We start from the raw sequence: 17,130 nt of genomic DNA, 5'->3' as shown, positions 1-17,130 counted from the left end.
GAGAGAGAGAGGTCTTCCATCTGATGGTTCACTCCCTAATTGGCTGCAATGGCTGGAGCTAAGCCCGTTGAACCAGGAGCCAGAAGCTTCTTCTGGGTCTCCCACGTGGGTGCAGGAGCTCAAGGACTTGGGCCATCTTCTACTGCTTTTCCAGGCCATAGCAGAGAGCTGGATCAGAAGTGGATTTGCTGGGTCTTGAACCGATACCTATATGGGATGCTGGTGCTTCAGGCCAGGGCGTTAACCTGCTGTGCCAAGTGCCAGACCCAACTCTTTCAAATAAATAAATAAATCTTTTAAAAAAAATAGAAATAGGAGGTATTGTTGGAGAGATTGTGTGGATAGCTGTCTTTACAGACAATTCAACACATCAAGAAACCCAGCATATTACTGAGACCAAGTGACAAAAAATCAAAAGAAAAAAAATTTGAAACTAGAACTAGATGTGGGAGTTTTTAAAAAGAAACTGGAGGCTGGCGCCGTGGCTCACTAGGCTAATCCTCCGCCTAGCGGCGCCGGCACACCGGGTTCTAGTCCCGGTCGGGGTGCCGGATTCTGTCCCGGTTGCCCCTCTTCCAGGCCAGCTCTCTGCTGTGGCCAGGGAGTGCAGTGGAGGATGGCCCAAGTGCTTGGGCCCTGCACCCCATGGGAGACCAGGAAAAGCACCTGGCTCCTGGCTCCTGCCATCGGATCAGCGCGGTGCGCCGGCCGCAGCGCGCCGGCCGCGGCAGCCATTGGAGGGTGAACCAACGGCAAAGGAAGACCTTTCTCTGTGTCTCTCTCTCTCACTGTCCACTCTGCCTGTCAAAAAAAAAAAAAAAAAAAAAGAAACGAAACTGGAGTCCTTAAGGGTAGTGTTTCAATGAATGGATAAAAAAATTACAGTATGAGAGATTCCAGGAGGTTCAGGCAAGAAATGACAGTGAACTGGATAATAGGAGAAAGGGGAAAGGAAAACAATGGATACATCATTGTTATTTGTTATCCCTTTGACTAGAAATCATTAGTTTGGAAACAGAAAGTAAATAATAAGTTTATTTAGAAATGTTTAGAATTAAATTTGATATTAGAGGGATCATATTTCTTATATGATCTTTATATAATTTGAATATTGAAAAATTCATATCCCATAATGGTCAGAACGATGAATTGCCACAAGGAGAATGCATCTAGGTAATAGCAGAAGAGATGCAGAAAGTCATTTTGGTGTCTTCCAATCACTAGTTCCTCTTTCTTCTCCAAAGGCATCACTATCTTGACTCCAAGCAAATTGATTTGCCTGATTTTGAGTGTTATTTAAGTGCAATAACTTCAAATACATTATTTTTGTGTCGGTATCCTTGCATGGTACTACATATATAATCATCTCCTCCATTCACAATTTTCACTTTTTTTCCACCAAAATTTTATACATTGACCCTTAAAAGAATCTTTAAGAACCAAAATGCTAATGATATCTTGAAGAGAAGCATGTTTTAAGTAAGAATTCTCTTGGACATTGAATCAGTCATTTTTCTAATAACAAGTAGGAAAAGGAGTTGAATGGAAACAAGTAGAAGTAAGAAACATTTCAGTCAGTAGTCATGTGGAGTGTAACATGAAAGTGGATCCACAGTTATACTTCATTCTTTTCTTTCCCTTAGCTTAAGGAGGAAGGATTATTTAAGTTCAAGTATGATCATTTATAACAAATGATTTATATTATTGTAATATAGCAGTCAAATTTTGTCTGAAAAGTATAAACTTGAGGAGCCTAATTTTAACATATAATGATTTTATGGAAACTTTATTCTTGTAATAGTATATTTTTATTAAAATTATTATTTGCTTACGGCAGAGGTGCTTTACACATTTCTCTTTTTTGTTACACAAAGAACAGGATGCTCCTTTTTGGTAGGGGGGCATATTTGGATAATTTCCTCTGTAACAAAGAGAAACATTGATTAGTCAATTCTTACAGTTAATTTGTCTGTGTATGCTTTTATGCAAGTTGTTTTGATCATTAAATCATGAATGTTGAAAATAGAAAGCAGAAATTTTTGTCACAATTTTATGCTCATTACCTTCATCCAAAGAAACTATTAACATTGTTCTTTATAGGATATCCCCAAATCACATGGCAGGTACAGTCTTGTATATTTTAGAAAATTCAAAACAGGTGTGAACACAAGATAATTATCATGTGATAGTCATACTTTTTGTTATAGTCACTATGATTACTCTACATTTTGTAAATTGAATAGGTGAAATTTAGGTTGCAAACTAAAATACCTAGTTTATGCTTTTAAAAGTGCAATTTAAAAATACAATACAGTAATTCTTATCTACTTCCATTTGATTATGTAGCAAAAAGATTTGACAGCCAACATGTCAGCTTTTCAATAATTTAAGGCTATATATTTCAATAATTCTCTTTTGTTATCATCCCTGTGTCTGCGGAAGGCTTTAGAAAGTGTCATTTTCCACCCCAGAAGCACAGGCAGTCAAAGCCAAAATTAACATTTGGGATTGCATCAAAGAAGTTTCTGTTCTTCAAAAGAAAGTCAGGAGAGTGAAGAGGCAACCAACAGAATGGGAAAAAATATTTGCAAACTATGCAACAGATAAAGGGTTGATAACCAGAATCTACAAAGAAATCAAGAAACTCCACAACATCAAAACAAACAACCCACTTAAGAGATGAGTGCTGAAACTTAACTGAAAAGTGATAGCTGTTAAATATAAGAGTGGGAATAAGAGAGGGAAGAGATGTGCAATTCGGGACATGCTCAAGCTGACTTACCTCAAACAGTAGAGTTAGAAACATACCAGGGGATTCCAATTCAATCCCATCGAGGTGGCATGTACCAATGCCATCTCACTAGTCCCAGTGATCAATTTCTGTTCACAATTGATCATAATGATAGGACTAAGAACCAAAGGATCACATAAACAAGAATAGTGTCTGCAAATACTAGCTGATAGAATCAAAAAGGGAGAGAATGATCCAACATGGGAAGTGAGATACACAGCAGACCCATAGAATGGCAGATGTCCTGTATATACAGCACTCTGGCCTCAGAATCAGCCCTTAAGGCATGCGGATCCGGCTGAAATGCCCATGAAAATATTTCAGGCATGGAAAGCCAAGACACTCTGGGGGAAAAAAAAACCTAAATGAAAGATCTCCACGAGTGAGATCCCAGTAGAAAGAATGGGTCATCAAAGAAGGAGGTACCTTTCTCTGCAGGAAGGAGAGAACTTCCACTCTGACCATGGCCTTGTCTAAATATGATCAGAGTCAGTGAACTCAGGGGGCTTCCATAGCCTTGGCAGCTCATGACAAGAGCCTAGGGTGATTACTGATGCCATAAACAAGAGTGTCAATTTGTTAAGTCAACAACAGGAGTCACTGTGCACTTACTCCTCATGCAGAATCTTTGTCCTCAGTGTGCTGTACATAGAGATTTAATGCTATAACTAGTACTCAAATGCTATAACTAGTACTCATTTTTCACTTTATGTTTCTGTGTGGGAGCAAACTGTTGAAATCTTTACTTAATGTATGCTAAACTGATCTTCTGTATATAAAGAGAAACGAAAATGAATCTTGATGTGAATGGAAGGGGAGAGGGAGTGGGAAAGGGGAGGGTTGCGGGTGGGAGGGACATTATGGGGGGGAAGCCATTGTAATCAATATTCTGTACTTTGGAAATTTATATTCATTAAATAAAAGTTAAAAAAAAAAGAGATGGGCCAAGGACCTCAATAGACATTTTACAAAAGAGGAAATCCAAATGGCCAACAGACACATGAAAAAATGTTCAAGATTACTAGCAATCAGGGAAATGCAAATCAAAACCACAATGAGGTTTCACCTCACCCCGGTGAGAATGGCTCACATTCAGAAATCCACCAACAATAGATGCTGGAGAGGATGTGGGGGAAAAGGGACACTAACCCACTGTTGGTGGGAATGCAAACTGGTTAAGCCACTATGGAAGTCAGTCTGGAGATTCCTCAGAAACCTGAATATAACCCTACCATTCAACCCAGCCATCCCACTCCTTGGAATTTACCCAAAGGAAATTAAATTGGCAAACAAAAAAGCTGTCTGCACCTTAATGTTTATTGCAGCTCAATTCACAATAGCTAAGACCTGGAACCAACCCAAATGCTCATCAACAGTAGACTGGATAAAGAAATTATGGGACATGTACTCTATCGAATACTATACAGCAGTCAAAAACAATGAAACCTGGTCATTTGCAACAAGATGGAGGAATCTGGAAAAGATCATGCTGAGTGAACCAAGCCAGTCCCAAAGGGACAAATATCATATGTTCTCCCTGATCGGTGACAACTAACTGAGCACCAAAGGGGAAATTTGTTGAAGTGAAATGGACACTATGAGAAACAGTGACTTGATCAGCTCTCGTGCTGACCGTTGATGTACAATGTAATACTCTATCCATTTTAGTGTTTTTTTTTTTTGTTCTATTACTATTGGTTGAACTCTGTAATTAACACACAATTATTCTTAGGTGTTTAAATTTTGACTGAAAAGTGATCCCTCTTAGGAATTTGGAAAACATTATGCTGAGTGAAATAAGCCAATCCCAAAGGGACAAATACCACTTGTTCTCCTTGATCGGTGACAACTAACTGAGCACCAAAAAAGAAACCTGTTAAAGTGAAATGAACACTGTGAGAAACAGTGACTTGATCAGCCCTTGCCCTGACTGTTGATGAACAACTTAATATGTTATCCCTCTTAGTATTTTTTTTGTTTGTTCTACTTAATACTTTTGGTTGAATACTGTAATCAATACACAATTATTCTTAAGTGCTGAAACTTAACTGAAAAGTGATAGCTGTTAAACATAAGAGTGGGAATAAGAGAGGGAAGAGATGTGCAATTTGGGACATGCTCAAGCTGACTTACCTCAAACAGTAGAGTTAGAAACATACCAGGGGATTCCAATTCAATCCCATCAAGGTGGCATGTACCAATGCCATCTCACTAGTCCCAGTGATCAATTTCTGTTCATAGTTGATCATAATGATAGGACTAAGAGCCAAAGGGATCACATAAACAAGAATAGTGTCTGCAAATACTAGCTGATAGAATCAAAAAGGGAGAGAACGATCCAACATGGGAAGTGAGATACTCAGCAGACTCATAGAATGGCAGATGTCCTAAACAGCACTCTGGCCTCAGAATCAGCCCTAAAGGCATTCGGATCTGGCTGAAAAGCCCATGAGAGTATTTCAGGCATGGAAAGCCAAGACACTCTGGCAAAAGATCTCTGCGAGTGAGATCCCAGTGGAAAGAACAGGTCTTCAAAGAAGGAGGTACCTTTCTCTGAAGGGAGGAGAGAACCTCCACTTTGACTATGACCTTGTCTAAACAAGATAAGAATCGGAGAACTCAGAGGGCTTCCATAGCCTTGGAAACTCATGACTGGAGCATAGGGAGATTACTGATGCCATAGACAGGAGTGTCAATTGGTAAAGTCAACAACAGCAGTCACTGTGCACTTACTCCTCATGTAGGATCTCTGTCCTTAATGTGCTGTGCATTGAGATTTAATGCTATAACAAGTACTAAAACAATATATTTCACTTTGTGTTTCTATGGGGGTGCAAACTGTTGAAATCTTTACTTAATGTATACTAAACTGATCCTCTGTAAAAAAAGAAAAAAGAAAAAAGAAATTATCAACTCCCAACTTGACTCTCACTGGGATTAAACATGACAATAGGTCTGATCTGATTTCATCATCATTTAAAAAAATCATCTATTATTTTTCACTTTATGTTTCTGTGTGGGAGCAAACTGTTGAAATCCTTACTTAATGTATACTAAGCTGATCTTCTGTATAATAAGATAATCGAAAATGAATCCTGATGTGAATGGAAGGGGAGAGGGAGTGGGAAAGGGGAGGGTAGTGGGTGGGAGGGACGGTATGGGGGGGAAGCCATTGTAATCCATAAATCGTACTTTGGAAATTTATATTCATTAAATAAAAGTTAAAAAAAAAAGAAATTATCAACTCCCAACTTGACTCTCACTGGGATTAAACATGACAATAGGTCTGATCTGATTTCATCATCATTTAAAAAAATCATCTATTATTTTTCACTTTATGTTTCTGTGTGGGAGCAAACTGTTGAAATCCTTACTTAATGTATTCTAAGCTGATCTTCTGTATATTAAGATAATCGAAAATGTATCTTGATGTGAATGGAAGGGGAGAGGGAGTGGGAAAGGGGAGAGTTGTGGGTGGGAGGGACGGTATGGGGGGGAAGCCATTGTAATCCATAAATCGTACTTTGGAAATTTATATTCATTAAATAAAAGTAAAAAAAAATTTACCTAAATGTAGGATCTCCGCGAATGAGATCCCAGTGGAAAGACGGGTCATCAAAGAAGGAGGTACCTTTCTCTGAAGGGAGGAGAGAACTTCCACTCTGACTACGACCTTGCCTAAATATGATCAGAATCGGTGAACTCAAAAGGCTTCCATAGCCTTGGCAGCTCATGACAAGAGCCTAGGGTGATTACTGATGCCATAAACAAGAGTGTCAATTTGTTAAGTCAACAACAGGAGTCACTGTGCACTTACTCCTCATGTAGGATCTCTGTCCTTAATGGGCTGTACATTGTGATTTAATGCTATAACTAGTACTCAAACAGTATTTTTCACTTTGTGTTTCTATGTGGGTGCAAACTGTTGAAATCTTTACTTAATATATGCTAAACTGATCTGTATATAAAGAGAATTGAAAATGAATCTTGATGTGAATGGAAGGGGAGAGGGAGCGGGAAAGGGGAGGGTTGCAGGTGGGAGGGAAGTTATGCGGAGGGAAGCCATTGTAATCCATAAGCTGTACTTTGGAAATTTATATTCATTAAATAAAAGTTAAAAAAAAAGATCTTACAAAAAAAAAAAAAAAAAAGAAAGTGTCATTTTCCTAGAGCACACACACACACACACACGCACATGCACTGTCAAAAAGTCGTGGAACATTTTTCCATGAATGTTTTGAAGTACCGTCTTAACGTGAGTGACATTTCACTAGGGAATATGCCTTTATTCATTCATTCATTCATTCATTCTTCCATCCATTAACAGACATTTGAGTTGTCCAAGCTTTGGGCTACAACAAAAAAGTTGATATGAATATTTTCTTTCTTTTTTTATCTTATTATTTTTTTTAAATTTATTTGACAGATAGAGTTAGACAGTGAGAGAAGGAGACAGAGAGAAAGGTCTTCCTTCCATTGGTTCACTCCCCAAATGGCTGCTACAGCTGGTGCTGCGCCGATCTGAAGCCAGGAGCCAGGCACTTCCTCTTGGTCTCCCATGTGGGTGCAGGGCCCAAGCACTTGGGCCATCCTCCACTGACTTCCCCAGGCCACAGCAGAGAGCTGGACTGGAAGAGGAGCAGCCGGGACTAGAACCCAGTGCCTATATGGGATGCCAGCACCACAGGCAGAGGATTAACCAAGTGAGCCACAGTGCTGGCCCCTGAACATTTTCAGCATTCATGTATAAGTCTTTACATGGACACATTTCTTTTTTTTTTTTTTTTTATTTTTTGATTGGCAGAGTGGACAGTGAGAGAGAGAGACAGAGAGAAAGGTCTTCCTTTGCCGTTGGTTCACCCTCCAATGGCACATTTCTAATAGTGAGGATTTCAGATCTTTCACATCCTCCTCAAGCAACTGGAATGGCCATTCTCTAGCCCTTGCTGCAGTTTTGATTTATATTTCCCTAATGACTAATGATGCTGAATATTTTTCAGCTCATTATTTGATAGTTTCATATTTTCTTTGATAGTCTTATCTACTTTTAAAATTGAAGAGCAAGTCTTTGGTGCAGCAGTTAATGTGTTGTGTGTATGTCCACACACATTTTCTATTGCCTGCATTTGAATTCTTAGCTCACTTCTGATTCCTGCTAATGCTCACTTTGGGAAGCAGCAGGTGAAGGTTGAGCTGTTCGCATACTTGCCACTTCATGCTGGAGACTTAGAGAGTTTTGTCTATTTCTGTATGTTTGCCTTTCAAGTAAAATAAATGACAATTGAAAAACTTGAGTTTTGAGTTTTCTTGAAATTGAATTGTGTAAGTTCTTCCTATATTTTCAGTGTGAGTCTGTTAATTTGGTGTATGGCTTGTCTTTTCATTCTTTTTTCAGTATTTCTGAATAGCAGTAATTTTTTAATTTTCAAGACATTTAATCTGTCACTTTGTTATGGATGGTGCTTTTGTTGTGGTAGTTATTGCCCTCTAAAGGTCACAAAGGTTTTTTTTTAATATTTATTTATTTACTTGAAAGTCAGAGTTACACAGAGAGAGGAGAGGCAGTGAGCAGGCGAGAGAGAGAGAGAGAGAGAGAGAGAGAGAGAGAGAGAGGTCTTCCATCCGCTGGTTCACTCCCCAGATGGCTGCAATGGCTGGAGCTGTGCCAATCCGAAGCCAGGAGCCAGAAGCTTCATCTGGATCTCCTACACGGGTGCAGGGGCCCAAGGACCTGGGCCATCTTCTACTGCCCCGCAAGCCATAGAAGAGAGCTGGACTGGAAGTGGAGCATCCGGGACTCAAGCCAGTGTCCATACAGGATGCCGGCATTGCAGGTAACGACTTTACCCATTATGCCACAGGGCCGACCCCTCACACAAAGGTTTTTGTTTTAAGTTTTCTTTGAAATATTTTATATTTTTAGATTTTAAATTTAGGTTTGTACTCTATAATTTTAGTCATTTTGGAAGGCAATAATATTAGCCTTCAAATGTGTTTTCAAGTTGTTTTAGTTATTCTAAGTCTATAGCATTTATATATGACTCTTCCACACAGAGTTTATGTACAGCTTGTTAATTTGCATAATAAAAGCCCACTGGAATTTCTATTAGGATTACATTTATTCTGTAGTTCCACAAGTTCACTAACTCATTAAAATATATATTTCTAATTCTTTGTTAATTTCTCTTTTAAGTCTTCCTTTAGTGTGTAGATCTTTATGCTCTTCAGTCAGATTTATCTATAAATAATTTTTATTTGTTGAGGGTATTCTAAATTAATTTTTATTTTGATTCAATTTCTGATTGTTCATTGCTAGTTTACAAACATGAGATTGATTTTGTATACTAATCTTTCATTTTGTAAACTTGCTAAGCAGATTATTTGGTTTTAGAAGAATTTTGGTAGCTTCTCTTGGGTTTTCTACATAGTCTAGCAGTTAACAAGTATGGTTCATGGGCCAAGTTTTTGTGTAATATGTAAGCTAAGAATTTGTTTTTTAAATATTTTAAGGGACAATTGAAATTTTAAACAAAAGAAAAGTGAATATGTAATAGAGACTGTGTGGCATGCAGATTCTATCATGTTTACCATCTGATGCTTAACAGAAAGGATTTTTGCTGTTACTTGTAATGTTCAGTGTAAGTATCTCACAGATGCCCTTTATTAGTTTAAGATCGACTTTTCTGTTCAGTTTGTTGAGACATTTTTCAGGAATATCTTTAGCTCTTTTGGAATCAAATGAGATGATCAGATTTGCTTTACTTTCAGGTTGATTAATATGAGTACTTACTTTGATTGAATTTAGAATGTTAAACCAGTCCTGCTTTGAATAAATCCCATTTGGACAGTTTATCCTGTGTGTGTGTGTGTGTGTGTGTGTGTATTTTGATTCATTTGCTGAATTTTGCATAGTTTTTTTTTACCTTTCAGATAGATATTGCTCTTTTTTTCTTTATTTCTTTTTGTAATTTCTGTCTTTTGAGGTATTTTTCCAGTTCAACCAAGTTGTGAAGTTTATTGACAGAAATATGTTGCTAATATTTTATTATTCTTATTTATTTTTTCTTTTAAAAATATGTATTTATTTTGAAAATTGGAGTTACAGAGAGGCAGCTAGACAGAGATCGTCCATTCACTCGCTCACTCCCCAAGTGTCTGCAAAGGCCAGATGCACCAGGCCATTTCCAGGAGCATCATCTGGTTCTCCCATGTGGGAAACATGGGCCTGAACAGTTGGGCCATTGCTTTTCTCAGGCCTTTACCAGGGGAGCTGGATCAGAAGTGAGCAGCTGGGGACATGAACTGGCATCCATATGGGATGTGCCACTGTGCCACAATGGTACCCCCCCCCCCTTATTTTCATTTTAGTATCTGTGAAATAAGTAGTGCTACCACCTCTTTATTTCCTAATATTATTAATTTTTGTCTCTTTTTCTGATTATTGTGGCTTGAGAATTATCAACTTATTTATCAGACAAGCTGTGGATTTCATTGATTTTCTCCATTGTTTTTCTGCTTGTTATTTATAGTTTTGTTTTTATTATTTCATTTATTCTGCTTGCTTGGGGTTTAATTATCTATTCCTTCCTCTAATTTCTTTTTTTTTTTTTTTTAGTTTAGCTGAGTCTTTAATGAAAGCAGAAAGAATAAAGATAATGAAACAGAAACATTTTGAATATAGATTTTAAAAAACTGAATTCACTTTTAGAATATTTTCTAGGTTGTAAAATTTTTACTTCCTTTTTGTTTTGACAATTGAAAAAAAATTTTAAACTTTTATTTAATAAATATAAATTTCAAAAGTACAACTTTTGGATTATAGTGGCTTTCCCCCCATACCTCCCTCCTACCCGCAGCCATCCCATCCCCCACTCCATCTCCCATCCCATTCTTCATCAAGATTCATTTTCAATTATCTTTATATACAGAAGATCCACTTAGTATATACTAAGTAAAGATTTCAACAGTTTGCACCCACATAGAAACGCAAAGTATAAAGTACTGTTTGAGTACTAGTTTTACTGTTAATTCACATAGTATAACACATTAAGGACAGAGATCCTACATGGGGAGTAAGTGCACAGTGACTCCTGTTGTTGATTTAACAACTGACCCTCTTATTTATGACATTAGTAATCAACCAAGGCTCTTGTCATGAGGTGCCAAGGCTATGAAAGACAACTGAAAATTATGAAAGCTATTAGTTTTGTCTTTTGTAATAATTTAGTTGACTTAACAGTATAGATGGTATTATAATGAATTCAGAACTTCAGTGAGGATCTAAATTATATCTCTTGAGACCTCCCTCATTCCAAGGGTATATAAGTATAATGTACTATACAAAGAAAAATAGCACTTAAATCTTCATGACCCTATGGAAACAGATTCAAGAAACATGTTATTCATTAAACTCCTCAATACTAAGTCTTAGAAGTAATAACCGGGGCCGGCACTGTGACGCAGTGAGTTAAAGCCCTTGCCTGAAGTGCTAGCATCCCATATAGACTGCGGTTCTAGTCTCGGCTGCTCCTTTAAAAAAAAAAAAAGAAGAAGAAGAAGTAATAACCTATAGCATCTGCATGAATGGAGGGCAGTGTTCATAGCAGTTAAGAATGGCCTATGGAATCAAACCAGGATTGAGTCTGTGACTTTTTTTTTTTCTATGTAGACTTGGGCAAGCTACTTAAAATTTACCCTTACCTTTGGTTTCTTCTGTAAAATGAGATAATACTACTATCACATAGGACTGTAGCAAGGACAGAAAAAGATAATGCAAGTAAAATAAGAGTGCTTAGCACATAGAAAAAGCTGAATAATCATTAGCTATTTTCACTGTTATTATAGTTGTCAAGACACATCTGATATATATTACATTATTTATATATTTTCTATTTTGCTAGCTAGACAGGATTATTAAAATTTTCCTTTAACACTAGAAAAAGTAGGTCTTAATAGAAGTTCTTGTCATTCATTTTATAAATATAAATTATTGATGAAACTAAACAAAAAATCATAGATTTTCTTTGTATTCATTACAAAGATCATCAATTCTTTTATATTAATGGAAATCTGTAGATCGTTTTATTAACTGTTTAACAATGTTTACATACAACACATAAATGTTTCTGAAACTGCAAAGTTCTTTGATAACTGCAATATCATTTTCAAATAAGCATGGTAAAACCTTAAATATTATAGCATTCAGTTTTTTTTCTCAAAAAAACCTCTAAAGTATCATTTTAGTATGATTGTCTATCAACTATTTGTAACAAAATTGAATTCCAGTAGATGTTTTAGCATAGGGACATTTCCTTTACTGCCCGGGAACTCTCTTGAAAGCTTTAACACACTTGATCATGGTCTGGGAGGCTCTGCTAATTGAATATGTCATGGAGAAATCTTTTATTGTTAGCTGAGGTGGAACAAGTGGGTCAGCAAGAAGTTGCTGGTTCCCTAGCTTGGGAACGGACTTGCTTGCAGGAGGAAATTAGCTTCTTCAAGATCATCATACCTAACAAGGTTAGGAGAGACTTCTTCCAATGTGTTCCTCACTTGATGTAGAGTAGTATATGCAAGAGTTAAAGCTGCAATCTTTAAAAGGGCTCTTATAATTTTCCATTCTTCTCTTGCCAATCTAGGGGCTGTCACTGCTACTTTAGCGTCCTGAGCTCTGGCCTCAATATTTTCTTTAAAGATTTATTTATTTATTTGAAAGTCAGAGTTACACAGAGAGAGGAGAGGCAGAGAGAGAGAGAGAGAGGTCTTCCATCCGCTGGTTCACTCCCCAATTGGCCGCAACAGCCAGAGCTGTACCGATCAGGAGTCAGGAGCTTCCTTTGGGTCTCCCATGTGGGTGCAGGGGCCCAAGGACTTGGGTCATCTTCTACTGCTTTCCCAGGCCATAGCAGAGAGCTGGATTGGAAGTGGAGCAGCCGGGCCTCGCACTGGCGCCCATATGTGATGCTGGCACTTCAGGCCAGTGCATTAACCCGCCGCATCACTGTGCTGACCCCTGCCCTCAATATTGATGTAACTATCAGACTTCTGTGTTTATGCATCTCCTAGGAGAATAACATCAGCTATGGGAACTTGAACATCACAATGATGTCCTTGATAAATGATGAAACAGTACTTTGGTAAATCCTCTTGTGTGATACAGCCTCCATTTTGTCCCAGGAGAAACAATACTTTCAGATGGTTCTTCTGAATTGCTTCCACCCCAGGTTTAGAGCCAACATCCAAAGCAGCTAGTTGGCTTGCAATCTTGTGAAGGATATTCCTAACCTTCTAATCATCAGTAATACCACTAATCATCTGAATTTTTTGTGTGCAATGCTGGAAATAGCTTCAGGAATTGCTGCTGCATCATTTCTGTAGAGTGAAGACAGGACTGCCTAAACCGCCCCCCCCTTCTTTTTCTTTCTTTTTTTTTTTTTTTTGCTTCCTTTAGGTCCTGGCTGAATGGATGGGTACCAGAAGCAATGTCTTGAAGAATTTTGGCAGAGTCTCCCAGATGATATCTGTAAATGAGGTCCACTGGATTGCTTATAAGGACTGTTCTTAAGTCATTATTAAGCCAGCTATTTTGAATCCTTGCCTTAAATAGTGGTGCCTCAAAACGTGGACTTGTACCAACCAGAATGATGACATCTGCTTCTTCTACACTAGCAATTGTGGTATTAAAAAGATAATTGGAATGCAAATCTGTGCCAGTTCTGCAGTGGGGAAGACCTCTTCAGTGCATAAGGTGTGAGAGTCCACTGAATTAAGTAAATCTTTCAGAGCTCCTACAGCTTCAGCATCCATCAAGCCACCTGCAACTGCTGAAACATCATTGCCTTGAAAATTGCAACATTCCAGCCTCATGAGAAAGTGCATCCTCGAAGGAAGTGCAGGTTAAAAACCCTTTTTCATTTCTGGTAATCAGCTCTGTAATTCTTTGTTGTTTTATCCTTTCATAGGCAAATCTGGTTTTATCAGATATCCACTCTTCACTGATGTCCTCATGCAGACATGGAAAAATTCTCATTACCTCTCCAATTCTTGAGCTAACTACAATATTACTTCCAGCTGTATCCATTACATCAATGGATTGTGTCTTCCTTATTTTCCAAGACCTGACAATAAAGGCATAGGGCTTAACGCTTGGACCACCTACAGGGTGGAAAAAGATGACATTTCCAGTCAGACATGATCATCTTTTTTTTTTTTTTTTTTTTGGCAGGCAGAGTTAGACAGTGAGAGAGAGAGACAGAAAGGTCTTCCTTCCGTTGGTTCACCCCCCAAATGGCCACTGTGGCCAGTGCACTGTGCTGATCTGAATCCAGGAGCCAGGTGCTTCCTCCTGGTTTCCCAAGAGGGTGCAGGGCCCAAGCACTTGGGCCATCCTCCGCTGCCTTCCCTGGGCACAGCAGAGAGCTAGACTGGAAGAGGAGCAACTGGGACAGAATCTGGCACCCAACTGGGACTAGAACCCGGGGTACTGGTGCCACAGGCGGAGGATTAGCCTAGTGAGCCGTGGCGCTGGCCCAGACAAGATCATCTTTTCAATGTATATGCCAACTTGTATATCATTTCCTCTGCTGATGGTACCCAAATCATCTACTCCTGCAATCTCACTTGCAAACCTGAAGCAGCGAGTATACTGTATGCATCTGCTCATGAGGTCTTTATGAATGACCCAGTGTTCTTGTCCTCCACAGCATGTTTCCCCACTAAAAATTGTCTCCTATAACTTCCAAACATCATGCATTGGTCCTACACATCACATTCACCTCCTTGGTCACAAATTGGATAGTCCAGTGGGTGATTTGCTAATGAGAACACCATTACACCTTCTCAGGTTTTCTTATATTTTATCAAGTTTTTCAGGTTATTCCAACACTTCATTAGTGGCATGACATATGCAGGAGCTTTCTCAATTTCAACAAGGCACATCCTGCGATTTCCAGCAACAGACAGCCTTTCATAATAGAATCGAGGTAGCTGCATGCCAACTTTCTCACAAGCCTGGAGGATGGTAGTTGCTGGTCCCACAATGACAAACTGTCCATCAATAAATACTTCAATTAAGTTGCTTGTAGCTGTGACAGTTGTCCAAAGAAATCCATTAGGAGACTTAGAAAGGCCTATTAAGGCTCTTCTTTTTTTTTTTTTAAAGATTTATTTATTTATTCGAAAGTCAAAATTACACAGAGAGGAGAGGCAGAGGTGGGGGTGGGGGGAGAGAGAGAGGTCTTCCATCTGATGGTTCACTCCCCAGTTAGCCACAATGGCTGGAGCTGCGCCGATCCGAAGCCAGGAGCCAGGAGCTTCTGGGTCTCCCATGCGGTGCAGGGGCCCAAGGATTTGGGCCATCTTCTACTGCTTTCCTAGGCCATAGCAGAGAGCTGGATTGGAAGTGGATCAGCCGGGTCTTGAACTGACGCCTATATGGGATGCTGGTGCTTCAGGCCAGGGCATTAACCTGCTACAGACAAGTTTTACATGTTGCTTTTCCCCAGAGCTGCTGAGACTGCTCTATTGACCTGTCTGGACCACACCGACCCCCCCTGGGCTGGGTTGCCTACTCAGTATCCCTTCTAGTTTCTTAGACAGGAGATGAAGTCATTGATTTGAAAGCATTCTCTATTTCCATCATGAGCTTGTAGTGCCATAAATTTCCCACCAAGTCCTACTTTATTTATTTGTTGTCAATTTCAACATTCTTTTTTTCCCCCAAAGAAACCTTTTATTTAATGAGTACAAATTTCATAAGTATGACTTTAGGAATATAGTGATTCTTTCCACCATACCCCCCCCCCACTCACCTCCTCCCTCTCCCATTCCCAGTCCCATTATCCATTAAGATTCACTTTCAATTAACTTTATACACAGAAGATCAACTCTATACTAAATAAAGATTTCAACAATTTGCACACACACACACACAAACTGTTTGAGAATGTTTTACAGTTAATTTTCATAATACAACTCATTGAGGAGAGAAGTCCTGCATGGGAAGTAAGTGCACAGTGACTCCTATTGTTAATTTAACAATTAACACTCTTATGTATGACGTCAGTGATCATCCAAGGCTCTTGACATGAGCTACCAAGGCTATGGAAGCCTTTTGAATCCACAAACTCCATCAGTATTTAGACAAGGCCATAAGCAAAGTGGAAGTTCTCTCCTCCCCTTAAAGAAAAGTACATCCTTCTTTAATGGCCACTTCTTTCCACTGGGGTCTCTCTCACAGAGATCCTTCATGTAGGACATTTTTTTGCCATAGTGTCTTGTCTTTCTATGCCTGAAGTACTCTTATGGGCTTTTCAGCCAGAGCAGAATGCCTTAATGGCTGATTCTGAGGTCAGATTGCTATTTAAAGGGATTGTCATTCTGAGTCTGCTGTATGGCCAAGTCCACTTTAACAGCATCACATACATTCTGTTTTAATTAACATGCAGGTCAAACTAATCTCTAATTTTCTTCTTTATTTCTTCTTTGATTCATGGATTATTTAGAAGGGTGTTGTTATTTAAATATCAGAAATTTCTCATAGTGTTCATTTCACTTTAACAGGTTTCCTTTTTGGTGCTCAGTTTAATACATTATCCCCCTTAGTATTTTTTTTGTTTATTTGTTCTACTTAATATTTTTGGTTGAATACTGTAATCAATACACAGTTATTCTCAAGTGTTGAAACTTAACTGAAAAGTGATCGCTGTTAAATATGAGTGGGAGTAAGAGAGGGAAGAGATGTGCAATTCGGGACATGCTCAAGCTGACTTACCTCAAACGGTAGAGTTAGAAACATACCAGGGGATTCCAATTTAATCCCATCAAGGTGGCATGTACCAATGCCATCTCACTAGTCCTGGTGATCAATTTCTGTTCACAATTGATCATAATGATAGGACTAGTAAGCCAGTCCCAAAGGGACAAATACCATATGTTCTCCCTGATCGGTGACAACTGACTGAACACCAAAAAGGAAACCTGTTGAAGTGAAATGGACACTTTGAGAAATGGTGACTTGATCAGCATAGCCCTGACTGTTAATGAACAACTTAATACATTATCCCTCTTAGTAGTTTTTTTTGTCTGTTCTACTTAATATGACTGGTTTAATTCTGTAATTAATACACAGTTATTCTTAAGTGTTGAAATTTAACTGAAATGTGATCCCTGTTAAACATAAGAGTGGGGATAAGAGAGGGAAGAGATGTACAATTTGGGACATGCTAAAGCTGACTTGCCCCAAATGGTAGAGTTAGAAACATACCAGGGGATTCCAATTTAATCCCATCAAGGTGGCATGTACCAATGCCATCTCACTATTCCAAGTGATCAATTTCAGT

General features: G+C 38.6%; 1 protein-coding gene and 1 pseudogene across 1 annotated transcript in view; both read right to left on the bottom strand.

Annotated features, from left to right (window-relative positions):
• Positions 1–17,130, bottom strand: part of LOC100355530 (GLIPR1-like protein 1) — a 46,017-nt gene that overhangs the window by 5,690 nt on the left and 23,197 nt on the right. Inside the window, exon 4 of the mRNA XM_070051473.1 lies at positions 1,833–1,921. Within this exon, the coding sequence (XP_069907574.1) occupies positions 1,833–1,921 (89 nt within the window). The remainder of the gene's footprint in view (positions 1–1,832; positions 1,922–17,130) is intronic.
• On the bottom strand, positions 11,776–14,944 carry LOC100355777 (NADH-ubiquinone oxidoreductase 75 kDa subunit, mitochondrial-like; annotated as a pseudogene).

This window comes from Oryctolagus cuniculus, chromosome 11 (assembly GCF_964237555.1).
Source record: "Oryctolagus cuniculus chromosome 11, mOryCun1.1, whole genome shotgun sequence".
In the NCBI taxonomy this organism is placed as follows: domain Eukaryota; kingdom Metazoa; phylum Chordata; class Mammalia; order Lagomorpha; family Leporidae; genus Oryctolagus; species Oryctolagus cuniculus.
Note: the sequence above shows the minus strand (reverse complement) of the source record. Positions and strands in the feature narration are given on the sequence as shown.